This window comes from Rattus norvegicus, chromosome 4, assembly GCF_036323735.1.
Source record: "Rattus norvegicus strain BN/NHsdMcwi chromosome 4, GRCr8, whole genome shotgun sequence".
NCBI lineage: Eukaryota > Metazoa > Chordata > Mammalia > Rodentia > Muridae > Rattus > Rattus norvegicus.
This window is the reverse complement of record NC_086022.1, coordinates 60,469,048-60,491,689: the sequence shown is the minus strand read 5'-3', so window position 1 is coordinate 60,491,689 and position 22,642 is coordinate 60,469,048. Positions and strand designations below refer to the sequence as shown.

Sequence of the window (22,642 nt, the reverse complement as noted above, 5' to 3'; positions counted from 1 at the left end):
GGTTCTAGGATCTTAAAGTTCAAGATCAAGGTGCTGGTAGGTGCTTTATCTGATGAGCGCCTACTTCCTAGTTCTCAGATGTTATCTAAGTTACGCCTTCATATGCACAAGGGACATCGGTGTTTCCTCCAGCTTCCCTTAGAGGGTATCATCCACTCCTCCCAAAGGCTGTGACTTTCGATAGCCTCATATCGGGGTTAGGCATCAACCCGTGAACTTGGAAGAATGTCAAATTCTAATCTGCAGCACCAAACTTGTCTCTTCTCAGCTCCGGATTTCTATTATATTTTATCTTACTTTAATGCTAGAGACTAAATCTGAGGTGTCTCATACATGCCAAGCAAGGGCTCTACCACCAGACTATCCCACGACCCTCAGACTCATCTTTTAAACCACTTCCTACTTGTCCCAAAGAGTCAGCTGACCAAACCCAAACCATCACTCACTCTATGCACTTGGCTCCTTCTCAATTTTTCTTCAGTTTGCTGTGTTGTTTCCCCACTTCCACATATTAGACAAGAAAACTAAAATGTGACGCATTACTATCCCATGGCTGCCCCGGTCTAGTAATCCTACCGTTGTGTCTGTCAGGATGCGTTGGTGAACCCTACCATCCTGCTCCCTTTTCTTCGTCTCCACAGCCAGTGTGTACTTTAGTGACAATATCTATTTAGGTGTTTTTGTGGTTGTTGTTAAAGCCATAGAAATGAACCCTGATTAATTTAGGCTAAAAAAAATGTTTGTTTAGAAGGATATTGGCAAAGCTCAGAGAATTGAAAGGAAAACTTAATAACCTTGCTTCAGGAAACGCTGGGTCTTAGGTCTTCTTCATTGCCCCCATGGCACCCTGACCTTGTCTCTAATGGGGCTTCACCTTTTGTTGCATTTTCCTTTCTGGGTTAATCGCTCTCGTTATGGTTGAGAAACACATTGAATTTATGTTTGGGTGACCTAGGATGGTGCCAGATGCATTACCACCTATTTTAAAATAAACTTTGAGTGCCTAACATCTGAAGCACTGAGTGGCTGAAAAAAAATATATATATACATATCACTTATGTTTTTAAGGAGCTGATTGTCTTGGAGGGAGACAAGATCAGCATGTAAGCAAAATACAAATAGAACTATGAATTTCTTAATGCTCACCAAAAACAATGCCCAAAGACATTGACTGGTCTGCATGAGTCATGAGACCATGAGTTGGTCTGCACGGTAGCATAAAGAAAGAAGAATCAAGTGGTTAGGAGGAGTGTTTTTTAGAATGGGCATGGGTGTGGAAAGAATACCATGTGTGTATCACACACGTAGTGTGTTGAGAGATGGGATGAAAATGTTGGTTAAGGAAGAGACCGAGAGATGCTGGCCTGTCAGTGGGAGGAAGAGAAATGACAGGTTAGACACCTAAGAACTGACTGTGGAGATTTTTTTTTTTTAATGTGGGTCTTTGTCCTTTACATTCTGTCTTTAGAACAGCGTATTTCAGCATTCTAGGTTGCTAATCCTTCAGAATCCAGAAGAGAATTGCTGCCTTCGACACAGAAAGTTTCCCTGTTAAGGACTTGTCGCTTCTGAGATTTCCTTATGTCTTTAAAGGTACCACATGCCAAGTCCTTCTCCTTTCTCTCCCTTTCCTACTGCTCTCCCCTTCGTGCCTTCCCTTTCTTTGTCGTGGTCTCTCTATTTTGCCAGCTTACCCTCAACCTTCCGAACTCAAGGCTTCCTTCTCCTTCAGCCTTCCGAGTACTGGGACAACAGGCACGTGTCAACATGCCCAGATGTATCTTTCTGTTTTGAATGTAGTTTTTATTTCTGTGTGACTCTCTCCCTCCAGTCTTGGCTGCACACAAACAAGACGTACAGCTTCTTATTGGTAGCAAACTTTTTAATTTCAATTTTAATACATACTCAAAACTAGAGAGACAGTTCTAGGAAAACTAAACATGAAACAAGAAAAAGAACTTATTGACTCACTTCCCAAGAAGGGAACTTTCAGGATTTAATTCAATCTAGCTAGTCTGGACTTTTTGTTTGTTTAGCAAACTAGAGATAAATCCTAATGTGGGAAACCTATTGATATGAATTTGGAACATTTTCCCAAATGGTGGTTTTTACCAACAGTCTTTATCTTTAAAGCCCCCATAGGTTACCTGCCTTTATTTCTTACTAGTCAAAACAACAGCGACTAACCTTCCAGTTTGGGGGTTTCCCACACCATCCTACAAGACTCTTCTTAAGTCCCACATCCTTGAGGAACCTCCTTCCTAAGCCTCATTAATCTCTCCTCTCTCTACATAGCATGTTCCCTAAGCTTGTACACACAGTTCTGACCGTCCGTATTAAGACATGTAGCAGAAACTGGAGAGGGCTCAGCACTTAAGAACGCTTGGTGCTCTTGCAGAGGACCTGAATCTTACTCCCAACAGTCATGTCAGGTAGCTCACAACCATCTTTAACTTTAGCTTCGGGGAAATCTGAGACCTCTGGGCTCTGCAGGCACCTGCACTCGTGTGCACATGTCCCTCATACATGATTAAAAGTAAAATGGCTCTTTTTAAAGAAAAGTATAGCAGTGCTATCCTAGATAGACAGATGCTCAAGTACACACCCACACCCACACACACACTCATGTGCACACACAGTCTCATGTGCACACACACACACACTCATGTGCACACACAGGTTCATGTACACACACACACACACACACACATACACACAAACACACATTTTCTCAGCTTCTCAGGCAGTTGTAAGTTGAAAGAAAAGGGAACTGGAGAGTTGGAAGTGCCTCAGACTTTCCCCTTCCATTGTGCATATGATTTCATTTCATTTAGAATCCTTAAATAGGTAAATCTCACCACTGTCACCAGATTAGACTGTCACCTTTAAATCCTCCAGTTAATGACTTAACTTTACAGATGAAATTGAGACTTCTAAGAAATGAGGTCACTAATGCATTAGTGCATATGTTTTCTTTTTGTTTCAGGTTTCATAATTACTTCCCTTCTTCTCCCATCATTGGTTAAATAAATTCAATTTCTCAAGGGCAAGGATCACCATACTTTACTCAGCTCCCACATCTATAATACTATTTATTAATTGTCTCTTGTTTTTCACACAGGATCAAGATTGAGTCTGGGCACACGGTGTGTGCTAAGAAAAGAATAATTTATTGACTTGAAGCCTCGTAGGTCGTGAATCACTTAGAGGCACTGAGTTTAGGCCTCAGTGAATACTTGCTGCCAGTTGGTCCAGTTCTCAGGGAACAGCCATGGGCCCAAAGAAAAATTCCAAGTACGTAATCTTCTTTGCTAAGCTGTAAACACCAATTTCTACAAACTTTGTCATGCATAACACCCTCAATGTTGTGAATCACGGAGTAGAGCTTTATTAAATATGTTTTAGTTGACTGTTTGCAGGAAAAAAAAAAACAGAGTTGGATCCGTATTTCATGTGGCAACAAAAGGATTTTTGCCAAAAACAAAGTACCAGGGTGCTCAAGATGAGTCTTGCTTGTATAAGGAAGAGCTTTTCATGTAGTTCAAGGTTTAAAACTGACCTTACAGAAGAGACTGAAATTCTGTGCACCTTTGTAAACACACAATTTTTTTTAAAGTTCTACAATAAAATTTATGCAATAATATTAACTATTATATACATACAGCAAGAGAATACGTCAAAAGAACATAGTCTTTAAGATATTAAGATTAAGTGAACTTAATTGAATCTACCCAATAAGCTTGGGAATATTTTTAAGCCCTTTAGTATGAACTTGGAGGACTGTGGATGTAGCTCAGTGAGAGAGCACTTGTTTGGCAAATGCAAGTCCCTAGACTCAGTCACTAGTGTGGGAAGAGAAGAGTCAAGAAGTCCAAAATATTTTATAATTAGGCATTGCAACTTCCTTCCTCCTCTCCCTCAAAGAGAATAGGTGTCTGGTGGAAGACAGAAAAGTAAGGGAACAACGGTTCATCACAAATGTCTGCCACTGGTGATTAACGTTACTACCCTAGTTCTAGAAAAAGAAACTTTTAGATGATTTGACCATGAGCCTAAGCAAAGCCAATAGGAATCAGAAAGTTTGTTGTGAAGTTCTCTGGCTATATTTCTTTTCATGACTGACCAGTTAGCCATCACTGCCCAAAGTCAGGGCCATTTCTATATGGAGGACAAACAAGTAGGCATTTGAAATAGCAGTAGGGTAGTCTAGAAAGAATTTCTTGGGCATTCTACTACAGCAACTTCTTTGAATGATCTAAGAAAAACCAAACCAGCTTATCAGATGTCCACTTACCTCAGAGAAGTCTACATTTGTGTAACTCGTGGATCTTACACTTTCCTTTCCTCAGCACACAAGATGGATATGAGTTCTATTCAATTTTTGAGCACCTAAGTTAGTGACCTCTCAAGCTAAGTACCCAACAGTCTTAGGGGGTCTGTAGACCTGCACAAAGACAGGACTGCGAGTCAGTAACACAACGGAATGTCCCACTCCTTTTTTTCAGGCTTCAAGAAAGTGGAGGATCAAAGACCTCTATTAAATTTGAAAAACAACTAGGTCCAGATGATGAAGAGGTAAGAAAAAAAAAAAACAATCATATATGTCCCTATGTCACCTTTCCTTAAGATTGCTTAAACTATCTTACAAGTAGTGGGTTTATAAACTTCCTATGTGAAAGCAAAAGGGGACAAACATTTATATACAGAGTGAGATTAATGTATTCCATTTTTTAAAAAAAGGAGCAAGGAAGTTGTGGTAGCAAGGACAAATCATCAACAAATCAAGACACAAAACTAAAAACCAGTAACTTACCTTAGGAAATATTAAATCCTAACTCACCTAGACAGCAAGCTATTTTTTTAAATGTAAATTTCTGTTCGTTCGTTTGTTTGTTTCTCTAGACAGGGTTTCTGTGTAGCCTTGGCTGTCCTAGGACTTATTCTATTGACTGGTTGGCCTGGAACTCAGAGAGAGATCCACCTGCCTCGGCCTTCTGAGGGCTGGGGTTAAAGGCATGCACCATCATCAACTAGTTTATGCCACTTTTTAATTGATTTTAAAAGTTGCCACACAAAGTAGTGTTTAGTGTTTGCTGTTTTGTTTTATAGTACTAGAACCTAAATGCAGGTCCTCGTGCACACGAGTAATCTCTCTATCACTGTGCTAGCTCCACACCCCTGGTCTTAGTTGGGTTTCATTGCTACCATGAAACTCCATGACCAAAAATGGAGTTGGGGAGGAAAGGGCTTATGGGGCTTACATTTCCAGATCACAGTCCATCACTGGAGGAAGTCAAGACAGGAACTCGAACAGGGCTGGAATCGGAAGCAGGAGCTGATGCAGAGGCCATGGCAGGGAGGTGCTGCGTACTGGTTTGCTTCACAAGGTTTGCTCAGCCTGCTTTCTTATAGAACCCAGGGCCACCACCAGCCGGGGATGGCACCACCCACCGTGGGCTAGGCCCTCAACCATTGATCACTAACTGAGAAAATGCCATACAGCTGGATCTCGTGGAGGCGTTTCTTCAACTGAGGCTCCTTCCTATCTGGTGACAGTAGCTTGTGTCGAGTTGACAAACAAAACCAGCCAGTACAGTCCTCTCTTTACCTTTTGATACAGGGGACTCACAAAGATGCCCAGTATAACCTTGAACTCAAGATCTTTTGGCCTTTGCCTCTCCCTCTGTCTCTGTCTCCAGTAGTCAAGACTCAAGCCTATGCCACTAAGCCTGGCACAGTAATACTTTTCAATATGACATTGACTATGCCATATGTATGTGTCAGCATAATTTATTCCTGTGTGTCCCCCTCCTGCCACTGCTTCTCCATGTTTTCTAGCCTCCTCTTGCTGACCACTTTCTTGTGTCTTAAATAGCACCCTCTTCTGGGTTCATTTCACCTATATTGTGTTATCTACTGTCCTAGTTAGCGTTAACTGTCAACCTGACACAGTCTAGCCACCTGAGTAGGTAGTCTCAATAGAAAAATCACCCAGATCAGATTGGCCTGTAGGGGACTATCTTGGTTGTTAACTGATGTAGAAAGGCTTAGTCCACTGTCGGCAACACCATTCCCTGAGTAAGTGGTCTGTGCTAGAAAGCTGGCAAAGCATAAGCCTGGGAGTAAGCCAGCAATTCCTTCATGGTTTTCTGCTACAGGCTCTGGCCCTGACTTCCCTCAGTGATGGGCTGTGACTTGGAAGTGTAAGCCAAATGAATCCTTTCCTTCCCTAAGTTGCTTCTGACCAGTGTGTTGTAGTATTTTATCACAGCAACAGAAAAGACACTAGAACACCCAGCACCATGAGATCTCTTTTTTTCTTTGATGGTCTCTTTTCTTCTTTCACATACTCATGAGCAGACACACATACACGCACGCAACCCTTAAATCTAGTTTCTGTATATGAAAGGAAATGAGTGCATTTATCTTTCTGATTATGGCTGGTTTTACTTAATAGGTCCATCCATTTTCCTAAAACTACCATGATTTCATTGTTCTTTAAATAAAAATAAAAATCCATTCTGTATATGGACCATGATGTCTTTATCCATTCGTCTATTGGTCATCTGGGCTGGTTTCCCCTCTTAGTGATTGTGAAGGCAGTAAGCACGGATGTGCATCCATCTACAGAGATGGTATATGTTGATTTAGGATGGTATAGCCATGGTAGCACTATTTTTAATTCTTTTGAGAAGCTTCCACGCGGACTTCCATGGTGGCTACCCTAGTTCACACTCCCATCAGCAGTGCATAAGGGTTTCAAGACCACCGCTAAAAGCAAAATTCCATTAGATACATTGGTTGCTTCCCCGAGATTATCTCTTTCAAGTGAATTTTTGAAGCCAACTTTTATCTTACCAACGACAATGTAAATCAACATAACAAAATTAAAAACATATTCCAATTTTTAAGCTTAGTCAACTGCTAGAGGCTAGTTTGTAACAGAGGGTGCAATTCCTCAGAAAAGTCCAGAAGTTAGACTATTTTCCTTAGAGACTTTTCACCCTAAAGATAATTTTTAAAAACTTTAAGAGAAAAAAAAGGCCTTCAAACCTCTTGCCAAAGCAAAATTTTCTTAGTTTTCAAATATATGTGTGTATATTTATGTATATATAGTATATGTATATACACATATACATATACATAGTTTCACACAATATACTTGTGAAGTGTGTTTTTCATAACTTTTGTTTTGAACAAGTAGAAATTAGTTTTTCAAAAGATAAAAATGAAGCAATCATTAGTGATCTGTCCCATGTTTGTCCGCACCCCTCCTGACAAGTGCCTACACTCCTTCTTTCCATCCTCTTCTAACCCAAAGCCCCAACCCTGGCATTGTTCTCCTGAAGTATGGTGTATTCTTCCCTCCTAGGTTCCACCCATTCTCCCGTCTCCTTTGTCTTTGCTTCTAACTTCATTCACTTTCCAGTGGGTGCCTCCTTTCCCCTGAACCCCATCTTCCTCTGACACCTCTATGGAGACAGAGCCCCTTCAAAGCTGATGATCCACACAGAATGGTCTGTGTCCTCTTATCCTGACTTCCGAGTTTGTTAAGAATGTAATTCGTGGGGGGCTAGAAAGATGGCTCAGCGGTTAAGAGCACTGACTGCTCTTCCAGAGGTCCTGAGTTCAAATCCCAGCAACCATATGGTGGCTCACAACCATCTGTAATGAGATCTGATGCCCTCTTCTGGTGTGTCTGAAGATGGCTACAGTGTATTCATATACATTAAATATATAAGTATTTTTAAAAGGGGGGGGGGGTTGGGGATTTAGCTCAGTGGTAGTTTGGTCCTCAGCTCCAAAAAAAAGAATGTAATTCATGGTCTCTGCCTCCTGTGTTGTTCTTACTTTCCCTCATCCTTAGATAACCCAGGGCTAAGGGCATGGAGAGGAGCTCTACCTCCGTCAGTCCAAATAACAGCATTACCATCAACACAGTGAGGCTAACAAGTAGACAGGAGCAACATCAACATTTAACTTTTCTGGGCTGGAGAAATGGCTCAGCAGTTAAGAGCCATTTTTTAAAAAAAAAGATTTATTTATTTAATGTATGTGAGTACACTGTCTCTGTCTTCAGACACACCAGAAGAGGGCATTAGATCCCATTACAGATGGTTGTAAGCCACCATGTGGTTGCTGGGAATTGAACTCAGGACCTCTGGAAGAGCAGTCAGTGCTCTTAACCACTGAGCCACCTCTCCATCCCAAAATAAATATTCTTAATTTTTTAAAACTTTTCCACATCTCTAGAAGAATTATATTTGCAGAGATATTTAGAAATGCAGACTGCTCTCTCTTCTCCCTTGTCCGGTGAGCGTTAGTTCCCGGCTCCATTGGCAGAGTTGTCTCTGAAGGTCTCTGAAAGATACTTCTTAGGTGGTTGTTCTTTTGTAACTGATTTTCTCCTTAATGGTTAGCCCCACCACCATGCCTGTGTTGATGTCCCTGATTTTCCTCCTATATAGGGAAAAGGAAGAGGAAGGGTGTTATTCCACCTGCCTATTGCCCTTCAATTTCAAGTGACATCCTCTGTGTGTGTGTGTGTGTGTGTGTGTGTGTCTGTCTGTCTGTCTGTCTGTCTGTCTCAGTGCATGTGTGTCTTGTCTGTATGTGAGGGTCTTGTGGAGAGGCATTGAGGGTGCTTGTGTCTGTGTCTGTGTGTGAGGTTCTGTGTGTGAGTGTGTGTGTGTGTGTGTATGTCTGTGTGTGAGGTTCTGTGTGTGTGTGTGTGTGTGTGTATGTCTGTGTGTGAGGATCTGTGTGTGTGTCTGTGTGTGAGGGTCTTGTGGAGAGGCATTGAGGGTGCTTGTGTCTGTGTCTGTGTGTGAGGTTCTGTGTGTGTGTGTGTGTGTGTGTGTGTGAGGTTCTGTGTGTGAGGGTCTGTGTGTGTGTCTGTGTGTGAGGGTCTTGTGGAGAGGCATTGAGGGTACTTGTGTCTGTGTCTGTGTGTGAGGTTCTGTGTGTGTGTGTGTGTATGTCTGTGTGTGAGGGTCTGTGTGTGAGGTTCTGTGTGTGAGGGTCTTGTGGATGGTACATGTGTATGTGTCTATGGAGACAGGAAATCATCCTCAGGTTTTGTTCCTTGGGAATCATCTGCCTTGGTTTTGGAGACAGTCTCACTGGCCTCACTAAGCAAGGAGCACTAGGGTTCTATCTGCATTTGTCCTCCTGGAGCTGGGTTTACAATCGTGTGCCCTGACTCACAGGTTTTTGAGAGGTCTCTGTGGATCTCTTGCTCATGTGACAAGCACCTTTCTGGACTGAGTTATCTCCATAGCCCCTTTACATGGAACTAGGCAGGTCCCCATTACCATCCACATCCTTCCCATTTCAGAATCCTGCTCTCCTGGCTCTAGACCTTGTTCCAGAAACAGCAGGATAAAACCGAAGCAGAATAGGTTCTCCTCATTAATGTCCAGAAAGGACCTAGTAAGAATGAGATGAGGCCATACTGTTTCGTGGTGGGACTATGGCACCAGAAAGTTAACTCAGTGGATAAAATGCTTGCACCACAAGCCTGAAGGACCTGAGGTCAGATCCCCAGGTCAAGGTTGGGAATGTGGCTCTGTTGGTAACATTCTTGCCTAGCATGCACAGAGCCCTGGGTTAAAACCCCAGTCCTGGATGAAACAGGCATGATGGCACATGCCTGGAGTCCTAGCACTCGAGAGGTGGAGGCAGAAGATCAGAAGTTAGCTTGGGATACAAGAGACTGAATGCCAATTTTTTAAAATGTAGCAGTGTGGACCCATAACTCTAATATTTTGGGGGAACTGGACAGAGACAGGAGGATTCCTCGGGTTTGCTTTCCAGCCAGTCTTGCTAAATCAGTGAGCTCTGGGTTTTGTCAGAGACACTATCTCACAAAACAAGGTGAAGAGAAAGATACCCAGTGTTGGCCTTTGGCCTGTGCCACCAGCACCACCAGAACCACCATCACCACCACTTCCACCATTGCCATTACCAACACACACACTCAGAGAGGCAGGGAGGGAGAGGAACAGGAAGAGAGAACGAGGTGTGACTTGAGACCACTAATTCTGCTCCTTGTCTTCAGATGTATGACACGACTGCACAGTCGAAATTTGTCCTAAAGAACCTCAGACACTACACAGTCCATCCAAATATGGTAGGTGAAATGCATATCCCCAGAGACCTCGAAGGGCAGATTTCAGCAATGGGTCCAGAGCCCTGACTTCAGAGTATCCCCAGTTTCCAGGATGGGAAACCGGAACCACTTCTGGGGATACAGTGCTGGGACTTGGTTGTGAGGTGGGAAGAGAAACGTGGGGAGAAAGGGATCCCGGTTCATTTTATCCTTCACTGGAGCAAATATAACCAGGGAAAATGTGTGATCCATGCTCCTTCCTCCCTGCCCCCTCTAGTCTTCCTGTTCAGAGAAAAGCTAGCACGGTGGTGACTGTCCCTTCCCCACCCACACCTCTGGTGACTCACTGTGCTTCGTGACTGACTTTCTCTGTTAACACACTCTGGAGCTCGTTTGTAAGGCCTGTGCTGGAGAGAGATGGTGGCGGAAATAAGAGAAAAGCCGAGCTTGGCTCCCACTCCCAGGGTTTCCCCTCTGCTTCAGAGACAGGCATAGAAAGGCGAATCAGGCTGAGCCACATACAACTCCTATTTGTGCCAGGAGGCTGAGTGACGCCTCCTCTCCTCTCCTCTCCTCTCCTCTCCTCTCCTCTCCTCTCCTCTCCTCTCCTCTCCTCTCCTCTCCTCTCTTCTCCTCTCCTCTCCCCTCCCCCCTTCCCTCCCCTTCCTTCTTCTTTCGTTTTTTTTTTTCCTTTTTGTGAATGACTTTAATCATCTTGTTCTGTTACTATGGAAACCCCTCTGCTGCATTTCCCCCAAGCCCCTTGTCTATTTGCAGCTCCAGAGGAAGGCTGTGACAGAGAGCTTCCAAAAGTTTCAAATCAACAAATTTAAAGGCAGATTTGTTTAGGCCCTGCTCAGCCTCTTAGCCTACCCTGTAAGGGGGGGGGGGGAATAAATTAACCAACAGATTCCTTGGTCTGCCTGGAAATCTTTCTCTCCCCTCAGGCCCAATACTATGAGCCTTTGAAGCCCAGTAAACTGCAGAGATTCCTGACTCAAAGGAAGAAGACCAATAGTTTCATGGTAAAGGTGACAGAGTATGATCAGGACATGACGTTACTGCTCATGACCAACAACCCGCCACCCTACTCCATCGGCCAGCAGGAAAATAATGGTGCTCCCATATACTTTCCCCCAGAGTTCCAGTTAAAGGTAATGGTGCCCAAGAAAGTCTCCTAGCAGCCTATGTATGGACCAGAGGGAGGCAGGGGTTGGAGTAAACACAGAGAGCCAACCTAAGCTAGAGAAGGGTTACCAGGATGCTCCTACCTGGTAGGCCCAGGCTATATACTCCATGAAACCAGAAGTGCTGAATTTGAAGTTAGTGGGGGACTACGCAGCAAGACACTGCTGTCTTAAAGTGACACACGAAAAATAATGGCTGAACATTTTCAGTAAGCTTAAAAACCAGAACGAGACCATAAAGATAGTCATAGGACAAATTCTGTCCTGATGAGGTCTCGACATCTAATAAACGACACACATTAGAACAATTCTAATGTAACAGGATATGCGAATGATGCAAGAATACTTAGAATTAAAAATATTAAAATTAAATTATAATTAAAACTATTAGGATATAGAAATTACATACACTAGAGAAGAATCTCCCTGTTGGGGAAAAGGGAGCAATCAAGGAGGAGACTCACTAAGACAGAATAGGAGAAATGTTCTGATCTGAGGGATGTGGGAAGAAGGCTTGGGGACGCAAGGGATAAAGACAGGAGATAAGAGGTGCAATCAGGGGTTTGGGGATTTAGCTCAGTGGTAGAGCGCTTGCCTAGCAAGCACAAGGCCCTGGGTTCGGTCCCTGGCTCAAAAAAAAAAAAAAAAAAAAAAAGGTGCAATCAGATTTTCATTTTAGAAGGAACGTTTGCAGGTTGAAGGAAGGTAGGTACATTAGTTGTAAAAGAGACAAAATCCAAAAGAGGTTAGCTGTAATGTTACTTTAATACGTGAGGTGAGCAGTGCTGAAAATCTGAACTAAATTCAAAGGAGCAGAGGAAGTGAAGAAAGTCAATTTAAGGGATATTTGGGAGTCAGGAGCTGAGGAAAAGATTGACAACCTAGAGAGCGAACCCAATCTAACGGGAAGAAATTAAATAAGTTGACAGTACGGACGAAAGAATCTTATAGAGATTAGAGTCTTGGAATGGGGTAGCCCAAAGACCAATCCTTAGAGAAAACTGTAGGGTGGGAGTTGGTACTTTCAAAATCACTAGATGGATGGCAGTGAGAGACGCCAAAATGCGGTGATCTATCCATGGATTTGTTGTGTGAGGTCTCAGAATCTGTGCCCATCTACAGTAACTTCAAGTGCTTATTGTGACAGTGGGGGTAAAGTGCTTCTGAGAAAGGAACAGATACAAATGTAGCCAGGGCTGCTCTCCTTAACACAAAGAAGGGGGGAAAACCAAGTGTGTAACCTGAGTGCACTAAGAGCTTTCTTTCCAAAACTGTCCCTAGTGAGTCCCTGCAGTCAGGGGCAGGACCTGATTGTCCTCCCGTGGATGTGGTCCTGGTGGCACTTTATTAGTGGGTAGTATTAAAGACCGGATTCTAAAGACTGGAATGGCTCTTTAATGTTCCTGATACACCCCTCCCCTACTCCGCTTGTTCCTGGATTACATCTCGGAAAAGAATTTTCTACTGTGCCTGGGCACAATCTAGAGTCCAGTAGGCAACCTGAAGAATGTGCACATCAACGATTGTTGCTTCCATTCCCTTCCTAATGCCTCTGGCTCTGCCACCGTCTCTTGTGAGAATGCCTAGGAAACTTTGTCTTGCACACTATAACCACATCTCTATTCCGAGTATGGAACAGATATCAGACCCAGTGTAACAAAATTCCTAGGCTGGTAACTGACCTGTGGTACAGACTGGTCCTTCTCCAAACCCAAACAAGCTAAAACCAAAGCAACCACTCTACTAACCGCCAAATCACTGAGTAAATTACAGGGTTTTTTGTTTGTTTGTTTGTTTGTTTTTTTAAGTTCTAAGCACCTGAATTAGAACACAAAAAGATTAGGGCAATGGGAATGAAAATTGAAAGACCACACAGGGTGATGTCCTAAAAGAACCAGACCATGGGGAAGAATGGTGGTCCAAGGGCCAGGAATGTAGCCAGGTGACGTTATAGGGAAGGGAGGAAACAGGAATGGGGGAAGGAGATAGATATAGTCCTATAGATTGTATCCCTTGTATCTCTCTATAGGCATGCATATATGGAGGTTAGGAAAGGGCAAAAGGCTACAGAGGCTTCAGAGTTTGAGAAGGAGAGAGGGAGAGGGAGGGGTAAAGAGGAGAGTGGAGGAGGAAGAAGAGACAGGAAGAACATAGAAGGGACTTGTAATGGTGTGTTATGCTTAAGTCAAGATGGCAACTCTCCACTCATGCTGCCTTGGCTTCTCTTTTTTTTTTTTTTTTTCTTTTTTTCGGAGCTGGGGACCGAACCCAGGGCCTTGCGCTTGCTAGGCAAGCGCTCTACCACTGAGCTAAATCCCCAACCCCGCCTTGGCTTCTCAATAACGTTCAGTTCCTGCTTATTTGCTTTTAACGGTTAACAAAAGGGAAAAGGAGCCAAAAAGGGCTTTATTTTTGTGAAGAGGTGTAAAATGATTTATATTATTTTAGCTAGCCCATACAAAGGACACAAAATCCTGGTATTGTAACTTACTTCCCAGCCATATGTCCCTTGTCAGATGTGGTGGACCCGAAGTGAAATGGATCCTGAGGACAGACTGATGGAGTGGAAATAACCCAGGCGAGAATCAAACAACAAGTACCTAGGGACACATGGCTGGGAAGTAAGTTAGAATAACTCAAAACCTGCTCAATCTGGGTTTACAGCCCATAAATAAAATACCAGGATTTTATGTCTCTTATACAGGCTAGGTCAAATAATATAAACCATTTTACAAGGAGAGCGGGTGGCAGGTGGAGGTCGGAGGACAACCTGCGGGGTGTCAGCTCTCTCCTTCCAGCATGCAGGTCCTGGGGATTGAACTCAGACCATCGGACTTGACAATGGGCCCCTTTTATCTGCCCTCACCACCGAGCCACCTCCCCATCCCCTTTGTTTTGTTTTGGTTGTTGCTGTGTTGTTGTTCAGACCCAGTTCTGCAAAGGTTCCTGCTGTTTTTAATGGTAGGGTCATTAGCTCCATTTTAGTCTTTTGGTTGTTCTGCTTCATTAAGTCACCTATTAAATAATTTTCATAAGGTCCTATATCTCCAGACTAAAACAGCGTAAAGAGAAGGAATTCAGAATTAAAAAATGCAATAAGTTCAGTGGCGATACCAAGTTTTTTTTTTTTGTTTTGTTTTGTTTTGTTTTTTTTAAAGGCTTTCAAGTTACGAAAGAAAAAGCTTATGATGTCAATTGATAGCTTGGTCAATGGTTCAACAAACCTTTCTCTTCCACGATGTGCCAGCCCCTATGAAAACTAAGACACTAAGGATGTATTATTGGTGATTAATCGAAAGTCAGTCTCTGCTTTACTGAAGTGGGAGTCTACTGATTTAACTATCTATGCAGACCGCAGGCAAAGAAGCAACCATGCAGATCATGTATAATGTGACAGGTGCTTTGAAAACACTCAGAAAGGAGGAGTGGAATGCGAGTGGGAGGTTTAGATAATATGATTCAGGGAGGTGTTCAGTAGAGGTTATGACTATTCAATAGACATTTTAAAGGAGCCAGGGGACCGATCATGTGATTGCTGCTCCCAGCATACTGGGAGCATTTTATATAGCCTCACGTTAGGAAAACATTACTCGTAACTTTCTTTAGTGAGATAAATCACAAGAATAAGGCAATTCAAACCGAGTCAGGTGACGAATAGTTCAAACCCTTGACACTGCCTATCTTGGGAGAAACAGAGCCTAGGTGGAACCTAGTGGATTTTTTTTTAATTGAGCGTGCTATGTAAGAGGTACTGGATTCATTCTGCTTCAACTATCTTGGAAAAAAAGCTACAAGGAGATGCGTATTAGTTGATTAAAAGTGAAGCTTTAATTAAGATTAGCATCATCGTCATTATGATTAGTGTGTGTGTTACACGGAGAAGGTGGCGGAGGCAGGTGTGTATTAGAATGTGTGGACATGGGCTGGAGAGATGGCTTAGCTGTTAAAGGATAGGCTCACAACCAAAAATTTAAGAATGTGTGGCTGTCAGGAGATGATTTTGTGAAATGACCTCTAGGTTTGGAACACAGGTTTTCAGGCTTGAACAGCAAATACCTTTACCTGCTGAGGCAGCTTACCAGACTGTTAGGTTGGCTTCGCTTTGTTTTTAGGTATAAGGCAGTTGGATCACTTGACAGGAAAACGATGGATGGGGTGTGAGAGCCAGATGGACAGTCAGACTGGATTGAATGGAGTCTGAAAGCTTTTGATTGTGTGACCTTTAGGAATGGTGAAATTATGACCTCATAAGACCTTCATTCTATGCATGGCCTTTCCACAGCAGAAAAAAAAAAAAAAGAAAAAAGAAAAGAAAAAAAAAAAAAGAACATAGCATCAATAAGGATGTCTCCAAGGAAGTAAGGTAGAGTTCCATGGGTCCGTTTCCCAATTTACTCCTAAATATTTGGTCTCCCAAGCAATTCACAGATCAGGTCTGTTTTAAGTGTCCTCTGTCAGAGACACAGACAGGCACACCTGTGTCTTTACCCAATGTCAGAACTCATTAAATAGCAAGAAAGTCACAAGTGACATTGCTTCCTTTGGTTGCCTGCAATTTGCCAAGCCGTCCTGATTTCCCTTGACAGCTGGCTGCAGGCAAACACAGATTGTTTTATTACAATCTTAGCTACTAAAATCTCTCGACTTTGTGCACATTACATGTCTCATGGTGAATCCATCCACCCATCCATCCTCTCACCCACAAATGTGAAAGTTTCAGAATGTCTAGAAAGAGGATATAGAGGCTTCAGAGTTTAAGAAGTTTAAAAGGACCTTACTGGAGGCATAGGCAGAGAGCTAGTATGGATTCAAGAAAGAAGCACCATGGGTGGTTAGATAAGATTAGCAATCTATCTGGAGAAGAACCCAGTTTGAAAGCTACTGGAAGCACAGAGCTAAGTGGCGTCGTTGCAGGGGGGTCCAGCTGAGCCTCAGAGGCATAGGACTGTGGAGATGAGGTCCAGTGTGGGGTCTGGATAGACGAAGGAATGGCTGGATAGGGAGGATATCAAGTAAGCCTTGCCAAGTAAGTAGTGGAGACAAAGCTGAGCCCAAGCCACAGGGGCAGTCAACAGTTCTTGAGCTGTCAGTCCCTTGGTACACACACTGCTCAGATGACTCATCGTTGGGGCTGCCATCGACCTGGTGTTAGGTGTCTTTATGGAGTTCAGGAGAGCGTGCCGTGCCATTCAGTCTTAGGAGTAAGATATTTATCAGTCTGCTTCAGGGTTGGTGCTAAACAGAAGATGGTTTCTACATGTGCTGCAAAATATAGAAGAATCATCCTCTTCTGCGTTGGCTTTCAAAAATGGAGCCCAAAATTCCTTTGTTAAATGGGGTCACCCAAGAAAAGGAACAGCTAAAAGTCACTGTTTTACACAATATGGAGTAACTTAGAGCAGGGCACAACTTTACTGCCATAAACTGTTCCAACTCAGGAACTTCCTCTGCCATTAATTTTCAGGGGCCCATGACTAAAGTCTAGCCATTTACTCAGGAAATTGACCTAGTTTTGGGAAAGTCACCTGAGGACAAAACGGGTCTTTCCCCACTTCCTCTCTTTGTGGTCTTTGTGGTTTTTGAGTTCTCACTTACCCTCTGATAGGTCTGCCATTTTAACATTTCACCTCCCATTGTGATTTAGTCTAGGAACTCAGTTTTCGTTTTTAAAATTCTAGAGACTCAGCTTCCTTCCCTCTTCACTCTTTTCTCCCCTCTCAGGAAACTGTCTATCGCCGCGAACCCAACAAAAATGACTTCCTTCCCACAATGTCTCAGAAAAAGAAGTTAAAACCAGTTCTGAAGCCAATCTTCCCTATGAAACGGATAGGTGACCCTAACTTCAAGGGACAACAATGGTTTAGGTGAAGTGCTAGCTCTTACTGGGCCTGTTGTTTTCTGTTCTCTTTCCCTTGTGCACATTGCTGTATAATTTAGCAAGGACAAATGGAAACCCAGGGAGATTTAGATAAGGTCAACTGGAAGAGGATTCGCCGAAGAAGCTTCCCCACGTAGTTTTGGTTGTAAAGATGTCAGAACACATGACATAAATGTCCGTGACATAAATGTCGTCTTCATCAATAGAGCCTTACCTTCGGGTAAGGGAGACACAGTAGGACTAAGACACGGTGTGAACTCATAGAGACGGTGGCAGCTCATACAAGATCTTCCCAGGTTCAAGACAGAAGGGTCCCAGCACTGACAGGGAGAAGTAGACACCAGATTACAGTTTCATAACCAAGCAACTATCTGTATTTCATACCTGCTGGCAAAGGGAAAATTATTTTTTTCCAATGGAGTCTCACTAGGTATATCAACCACATTTCAGGGTAGGCCCCATGTTCAGGAGTTGTTGGGCAGCACAACAAAACAAATTCAATGACAATCTTATAGACTTTTAATTTTTCTCTCTTTCTTTTTTCTCTTTCTTCCTTCTTTCTTTTTCTTTCTTTTTCTTTTTTCTTTTCTTTTCTTTTTTTTTTTTTTTTGAGATATGGTTTCTCTGTGTAGTCCTGGCTGTCTTGGAAGTCATTCTGTAGACCAGGTTAACCTTGAACTCACAGAGATCCACCTACCTCTGCCTCCCGATTGCATGGATTAAAAGCATGCACTAGCATGTCCAGCTTGATTTTTGTGTTTCTTTTTGTTTGTTTGTTTTTGGTGTTTTTTGCTTTGTTTTTGTTTTCAATTTTTTTTGAGACCAAAGAGAAAATAGAAAGTTGGAATGAATAGGGTCAGGGAGGAATTGGGGGAGGGAAATCACTTTCAAATATTTTTGTATGAAAATGTTTTATTTTTATTTTGTTTTTTAAAGACAGTTTTTTTCTTTCTGTGTAACCTTGGCTGTCCTGGAACTCACTCTGTAGACCAGGATAGCCACATACTCAGAGATAAACCTGCCTCTGCTTCCCAAGTGCTGGGATTAAAGGTGTGTACCACCACTGCTTGGTTTGTGTGAAAATGCTTTATTGAAACATTTTTCAATAAAAAAATCCATATAAGATATAGCTTCCCAACACAGTCTATATCATTACTTATATGCTAATAATAGAAACACAGCCATGCAAAACTAAAGTTTCCACTAACAGTAATTTCAAGAGTGAAGGAAAATGTATTTAAAGGTGTGGGTTTTGTTTTTATTTTAGTGTGTGTGTGTGTGTGTGTGTGTGTGTGTGTGTGTGTGTGTCTAAGTACTGTATCAGCATGTACACCTGCATGCCAGAAGAGGGTATCAGACCCCATTACAGATGGTTATGAGACACCATGTAGTTGCTGGGAGTTGAACACAGGACCTCTGGAAGAGAGGTTTTAACCACTGAGCCATCTCTCCAGCCCTAAATGTTTGTATTTTGAGGATATAGAAAAACAAAAGTGTGAGGTAAGGACAAGAGGAACAAATGCTATGCGGATACAAAGAAGAAGGAGGTTTTTGAAAGCTGGGGAGATGACTCAGTAACATGCTCGCTGAGCTCACTTGAGGACCTAAGTTTAATCTCCAGAATCCATGTTAAAAAGCCAGGTGGTGTGGAGCAAACCCATTATGCCAGCACTGGGAAACAGCAGGATCCTTGGAGACCCCTGGCCAGATATTCTAGCAAACCCCAGATTCAGTGAGAAGAGGGTAGAATGAGGAAGACACCCAAAGACGTCTCTGGCCTCCACACTTGCATGCACACATGTGCATGTGCATGAACAGATGAATGCACACATGTGAACAAATTTTTTTTAGCAAACATTAAAAGGTTTTATTTGAAACTATTCATAGGAGGAGATTTTTATTTAATACTGAGAAGAGAGAGGATTCTGGAATATGCTGCCAGGTTTGCAGTGTGTTAAGCTCTCAAACCCTCCCATTTTTTTTTTAAAACCAAGAACCCCAACTTTCTGGTCATTGTCCTTTCTTCTTTCTTGGGATCTGTGAGGATATAGCTGACTTTGAGGTGACCAGTGCCATTAACCTGCATCCCTGGACCAACCAAGTATGATTTTTTTTTTTTTTTGGTTAAGGTTTTCTACTGACAAGGATTTCAAGATTGAAGGGAGGTATTCTGAAGTCCACGCTTTAAGGAAACAGAAAAAAATGTATCCTAATCTCATCTTTGCCCCAGTCGACCAGAGAGAGACAAGGAAACAAGGTAAGGTCTCCTGTTTCTGTAATGTGATTTACTGGACCTAGAAGTGGGTTGGAGACAGAATCTACTTGTCTGAGCTGGCATCTTTTGTGATGTGTCCAAACACTAATTTTCCTAGGAGAAGGAAGTTAAGATGACTATTTTAATACTCAAATTTCAAGAAGGTTCAAGAAGATATAAGGGTTTCCTGAACTGTATCATCCAACACTTTGATAGTTTTTGCCTTACTGAGGTATTCTAAAGGCTAAAAACAAACATCCCTCAAACCAAATAATACTATAATTGCTGACAATTGTGATTTTGATATTTAGGTACATATAGGTTGAAATGTTTATCTGTGCACTACCTTCATACTTTCTGGAAAATTGCTTTAAAGGGCCAAAGGTTAAGTGAGTCCATTGCAAGTCAAATGTAGTGGCTCACACCTTTAACCCCTGTACTTGAGAGGCAGAGGCAGGCAGATCTCATGAGTTTGAGGCTAGCCTGGTTTACAGAGTGAGTTCAAGGACCTGTCTTGAAACAACACCACCAGAAAAAGTATGTTGTCTCTCAGAGACCCATGAGTCTCTGTGGGATAAAGGTGAGACTGGGGTAAAGGAGGGTTGGGACCAGGTTACATAGACAGTATACTGAGACTCCTCAATATATTGTCTCTCATTTGATGACACTCCTGGGGGCCTCTGTGTCAGACTCTTACTAAACACCAAAGGTACCAGCAGTCTAGACCAAGAAAGGTCTTGTACATTATATAAACATGGGATTAGATTGTCTCCGTTGTATGGTTGGGACTCACTACGTAGCAGTTTCAGGGTATCAAATACACAACTGTATATTAGACACGCACGGACGGACCTTTAGACGCACAGCCATCGCTTTAGCATAAGGCAGTCATTTCCTAGATGAATGGGTTCTATTGCACCACTCTTCCACTGGCTCCTTTGGTCTTCTCTGTTCCTCCTATACCGATTTGCTACCCCTTCCATGCTGTCCCTACCCATGCTTCTCCTCGATTGCCCATGTACAACTAAAACCAATCTATAGAGAGGAAAAAACAACAACCAACCAAACAAAAACAAAACCCCGCCCCCCACTGGATCAATGTTGAAAGGAGCTGAAGCAGCAGAGCGATGCAACTGGCTTAAAAGAGCTCAGCCTCAACCCCCCCCCCCCCCAGTTTATTCACTCTTTCTCATACTCCTCTGACACTACCTGTTTTGGGCAATTGCCAGGCTTCACGTCCCTGTCCCTCCCTAACTCTTAACGACTGTGGTTTAAGGGATAAGAGGGCTCCTCCTCTGAAGTTTGTTTCATTTTCAGCCACAGAACATAGACGAGAAAGAATATGGGTCAGACTTCATACGAGGCAAACGAGGCAACTACATTCATTAGCATAGTATTTAAAACTTGAAATTAGGTTTATTCGTTTTTATTTTGTGTATGAGTGTCTTGCCGGTATGTACGTCTGCTTACCTCTTGTGTGCTAGGTGCCCACAGAGATCAGAGAAGAGGGCATCAGATCACCTGGAACTAGAGTTAATGATGGTTGTGAGCCACCACGTGGATGCTGGGAATCGAACTCAGGTCCTCTGTAAGAGCAGTAAGTTCTCTTAATCACTGAGCCATCTCTCCAGCCCCTAACATAGTACTTTTAGTCGGGATGGAGTTACCATCTTAAGTGGCACCATTATTAAGGTTTAGGCACATTATTCAGTTGAATTTAAATATGGTGGGAAATTTTTTTTTCTTTTGGTTTTTTTCAAGACAAGGTTTCTCTGTATAGCCCTGGCTGTCCTGGAACTTGCTGTATAGACCAGGCTGTCCTTGAACTCAAAGATCTGATCTGCTGAGATTAAAGGTGTGTGCTACCCTTTCCAGCTTGGAATTTTTCTTAAGGATATGTAATCTAAGCTAGGTAAGACCTTTTCTAATTTTTCAAGAGCCCTGTCCCTGGCAGGATGAGTTAGATATCCATGTATAAAGTAGTGTGTCAGCCTTCGGCTCTAGTGTCATTTATGGTGACTACATATACCCTCTCCAAGTGTGAGTGCTTTACTCTTGTACCTAAAACGGACAGACAGTTATGGTACATTTCCTCAACAATAACAAATCTGCCAGGGCGTTTTACTAGTGGTGCCATTTCAAGCTAATATCTTCTCTGTCCCCCATCATTGTTTGTGTGTGTGTGTGTGTGTGTGTGTGTGTGTGTGTGTGTGTGTGTGTGTGTGAGAGAGAGAGAGAGAGAGAGAGAGAGAGAGAGAGAGAGATCTGAGAAGTGAAGTTTGGTTAGAAGGTTGCCCAAGAAGTAAACCACACCCTCCATGGAGGACTGTAGTTAAGATCTTAGACAACTCCCTAAGAACAGGTGAAGCTGGAAAGACCAACTAGGAATGTGATGCCTCCGATGCCCAAGGTATTAAAAAGTGTGTTTTTCATACTCTGAGACGAGGACAAAACAAAAACAAAAAACAAACAAACAAACAAACAAAAAACCCCAAAAAACCAAAAAAAAATAAAACACCAAACCAAACCAAATAAAACAAACCAAAAAAAAAAAAAAAAAAAAGGAAAAAACATTTGGAAAGGCACTGAGGCACGTGATTGTCCCTTAAATTGCTTGAGTGTTAGTCAGTATGGTCACAGATTGAATCACTTGAAAAGGGTGAAAGCTACGTAGACTACACTGGCTTGAGTGAAGAAGGAATCATAAGAGGCTGGGAATGGCAGTCCCAAAATCCAACCTCTTGGTAAGAGTTAAGACCAGCTTTCCGGTCTCTCCAAAAGGATCACATCATGTCTTCCTTTTAGTACCCGTTTAGTGCTCTCAGAGTCGAACATTCTGTGTCCTGTGCTTTGTCATAGTTTCCATGAAGTCGGCGGATGAAACACCAACTTCGCAAGTGCTTTGGGAACCATTGACATTTTCAAAGCTCCTAGAAGAGAAGCCTACAAGAAGTGTGCCAGGGGAGAGCTGCTTTCGCTATGGAAGGGCCCAGCAGTGGGTGGTCAAAAATGCGGCTGTCATTAAGTGAAGACAAATCCTTTAAGCCCCTCTCTGCGCTCTCCAAGAACTGAGGGGACCTGGAGAAGTCACCAACCAAATAAAGTTCCATGTTTGTAGCCTCAGACCTGAGTTGTAGAGGTTGTGGAGCGGGGCGTGGCGAGCCTAGGGGCAGAGCCCGGCTCCGCCCCCGTGCGGCAGTAGGCGGAGCAGA

At 42.8% G+C, this 22,642-nt stretch overlaps 1 protein-coding gene and 1 long non-coding RNA gene across 4 annotated transcripts; one reads left to right on the top strand and one right to left on the bottom strand.

Annotated features, from left to right (window-relative positions):
- The first annotated feature begins 1,471 nt into the window (after positions 1-1,471).
- Positions 1,472-22,554, top strand: Tsga13 (testis specific, 13). 3 transcript variants are annotated; one of them, XM_039108375.2, is made up of 9 exons: positions 1,473-1,593; positions 3,122-3,294; positions 4,506-4,575; positions 5,270-5,387; positions 10,061-10,132; positions 11,059-11,265; positions 17,020-17,162; positions 19,306-19,433; positions 22,290-22,553. In XM_039108375.2, the coding sequence occupies exons 5-9, from the start codon at positions 10,061-10,063 to the stop codon at positions 22,457-22,459; spliced, it is 720 nt and encodes a 239-aa protein (XP_038964303.1). In that variant the 5' UTR covers positions 1,473-1,593; positions 3,122-3,294; positions 4,506-4,575; positions 5,270-5,387; the 3' UTR covers positions 22,460-22,553.
- On the bottom strand, positions 8,019-16,961 carry LOC134486571 (uncharacterized). Its single transcript, XR_010065777.1, has 2 exons — positions 15,378-16,961; positions 8,019-8,460 (listed from the first exon to the last, which is right to left on the bottom strand). It is a non-coding gene; the product is annotated as an uncharacterized LOC134486571 (long non-coding RNA).
- Positions 22,555-22,642: the final 88 nt, after the last annotated feature.

What these genes read in the sequence shown, in the direction of transcription:
- Tsga13 (XM_039108375.2), top strand. Translation starts at nt 10,061, where the DNA reads ATGTATGACACGACTGCACAGTCGAAATTTGTCCTAAAGAACCTCAGA. An exon ending in AAGGGACAACAATGGTTTAG is followed by an intron (nt 17,163 to 19,305) that starts GTGAAGTGCTAG and finishes TTTTTGGTTAAG; the next exon opens with GTTTTCTACTGACAAGGATT. An exon ending in GAGAGAGACAAGGAAACAAG is followed by an intron (nt 19,434 to 22,289) that starts GTAAGGTCTCCT and finishes GCTTTGTCATAG; the next exon opens with TTTCCATGAAGTCGGCGGAT.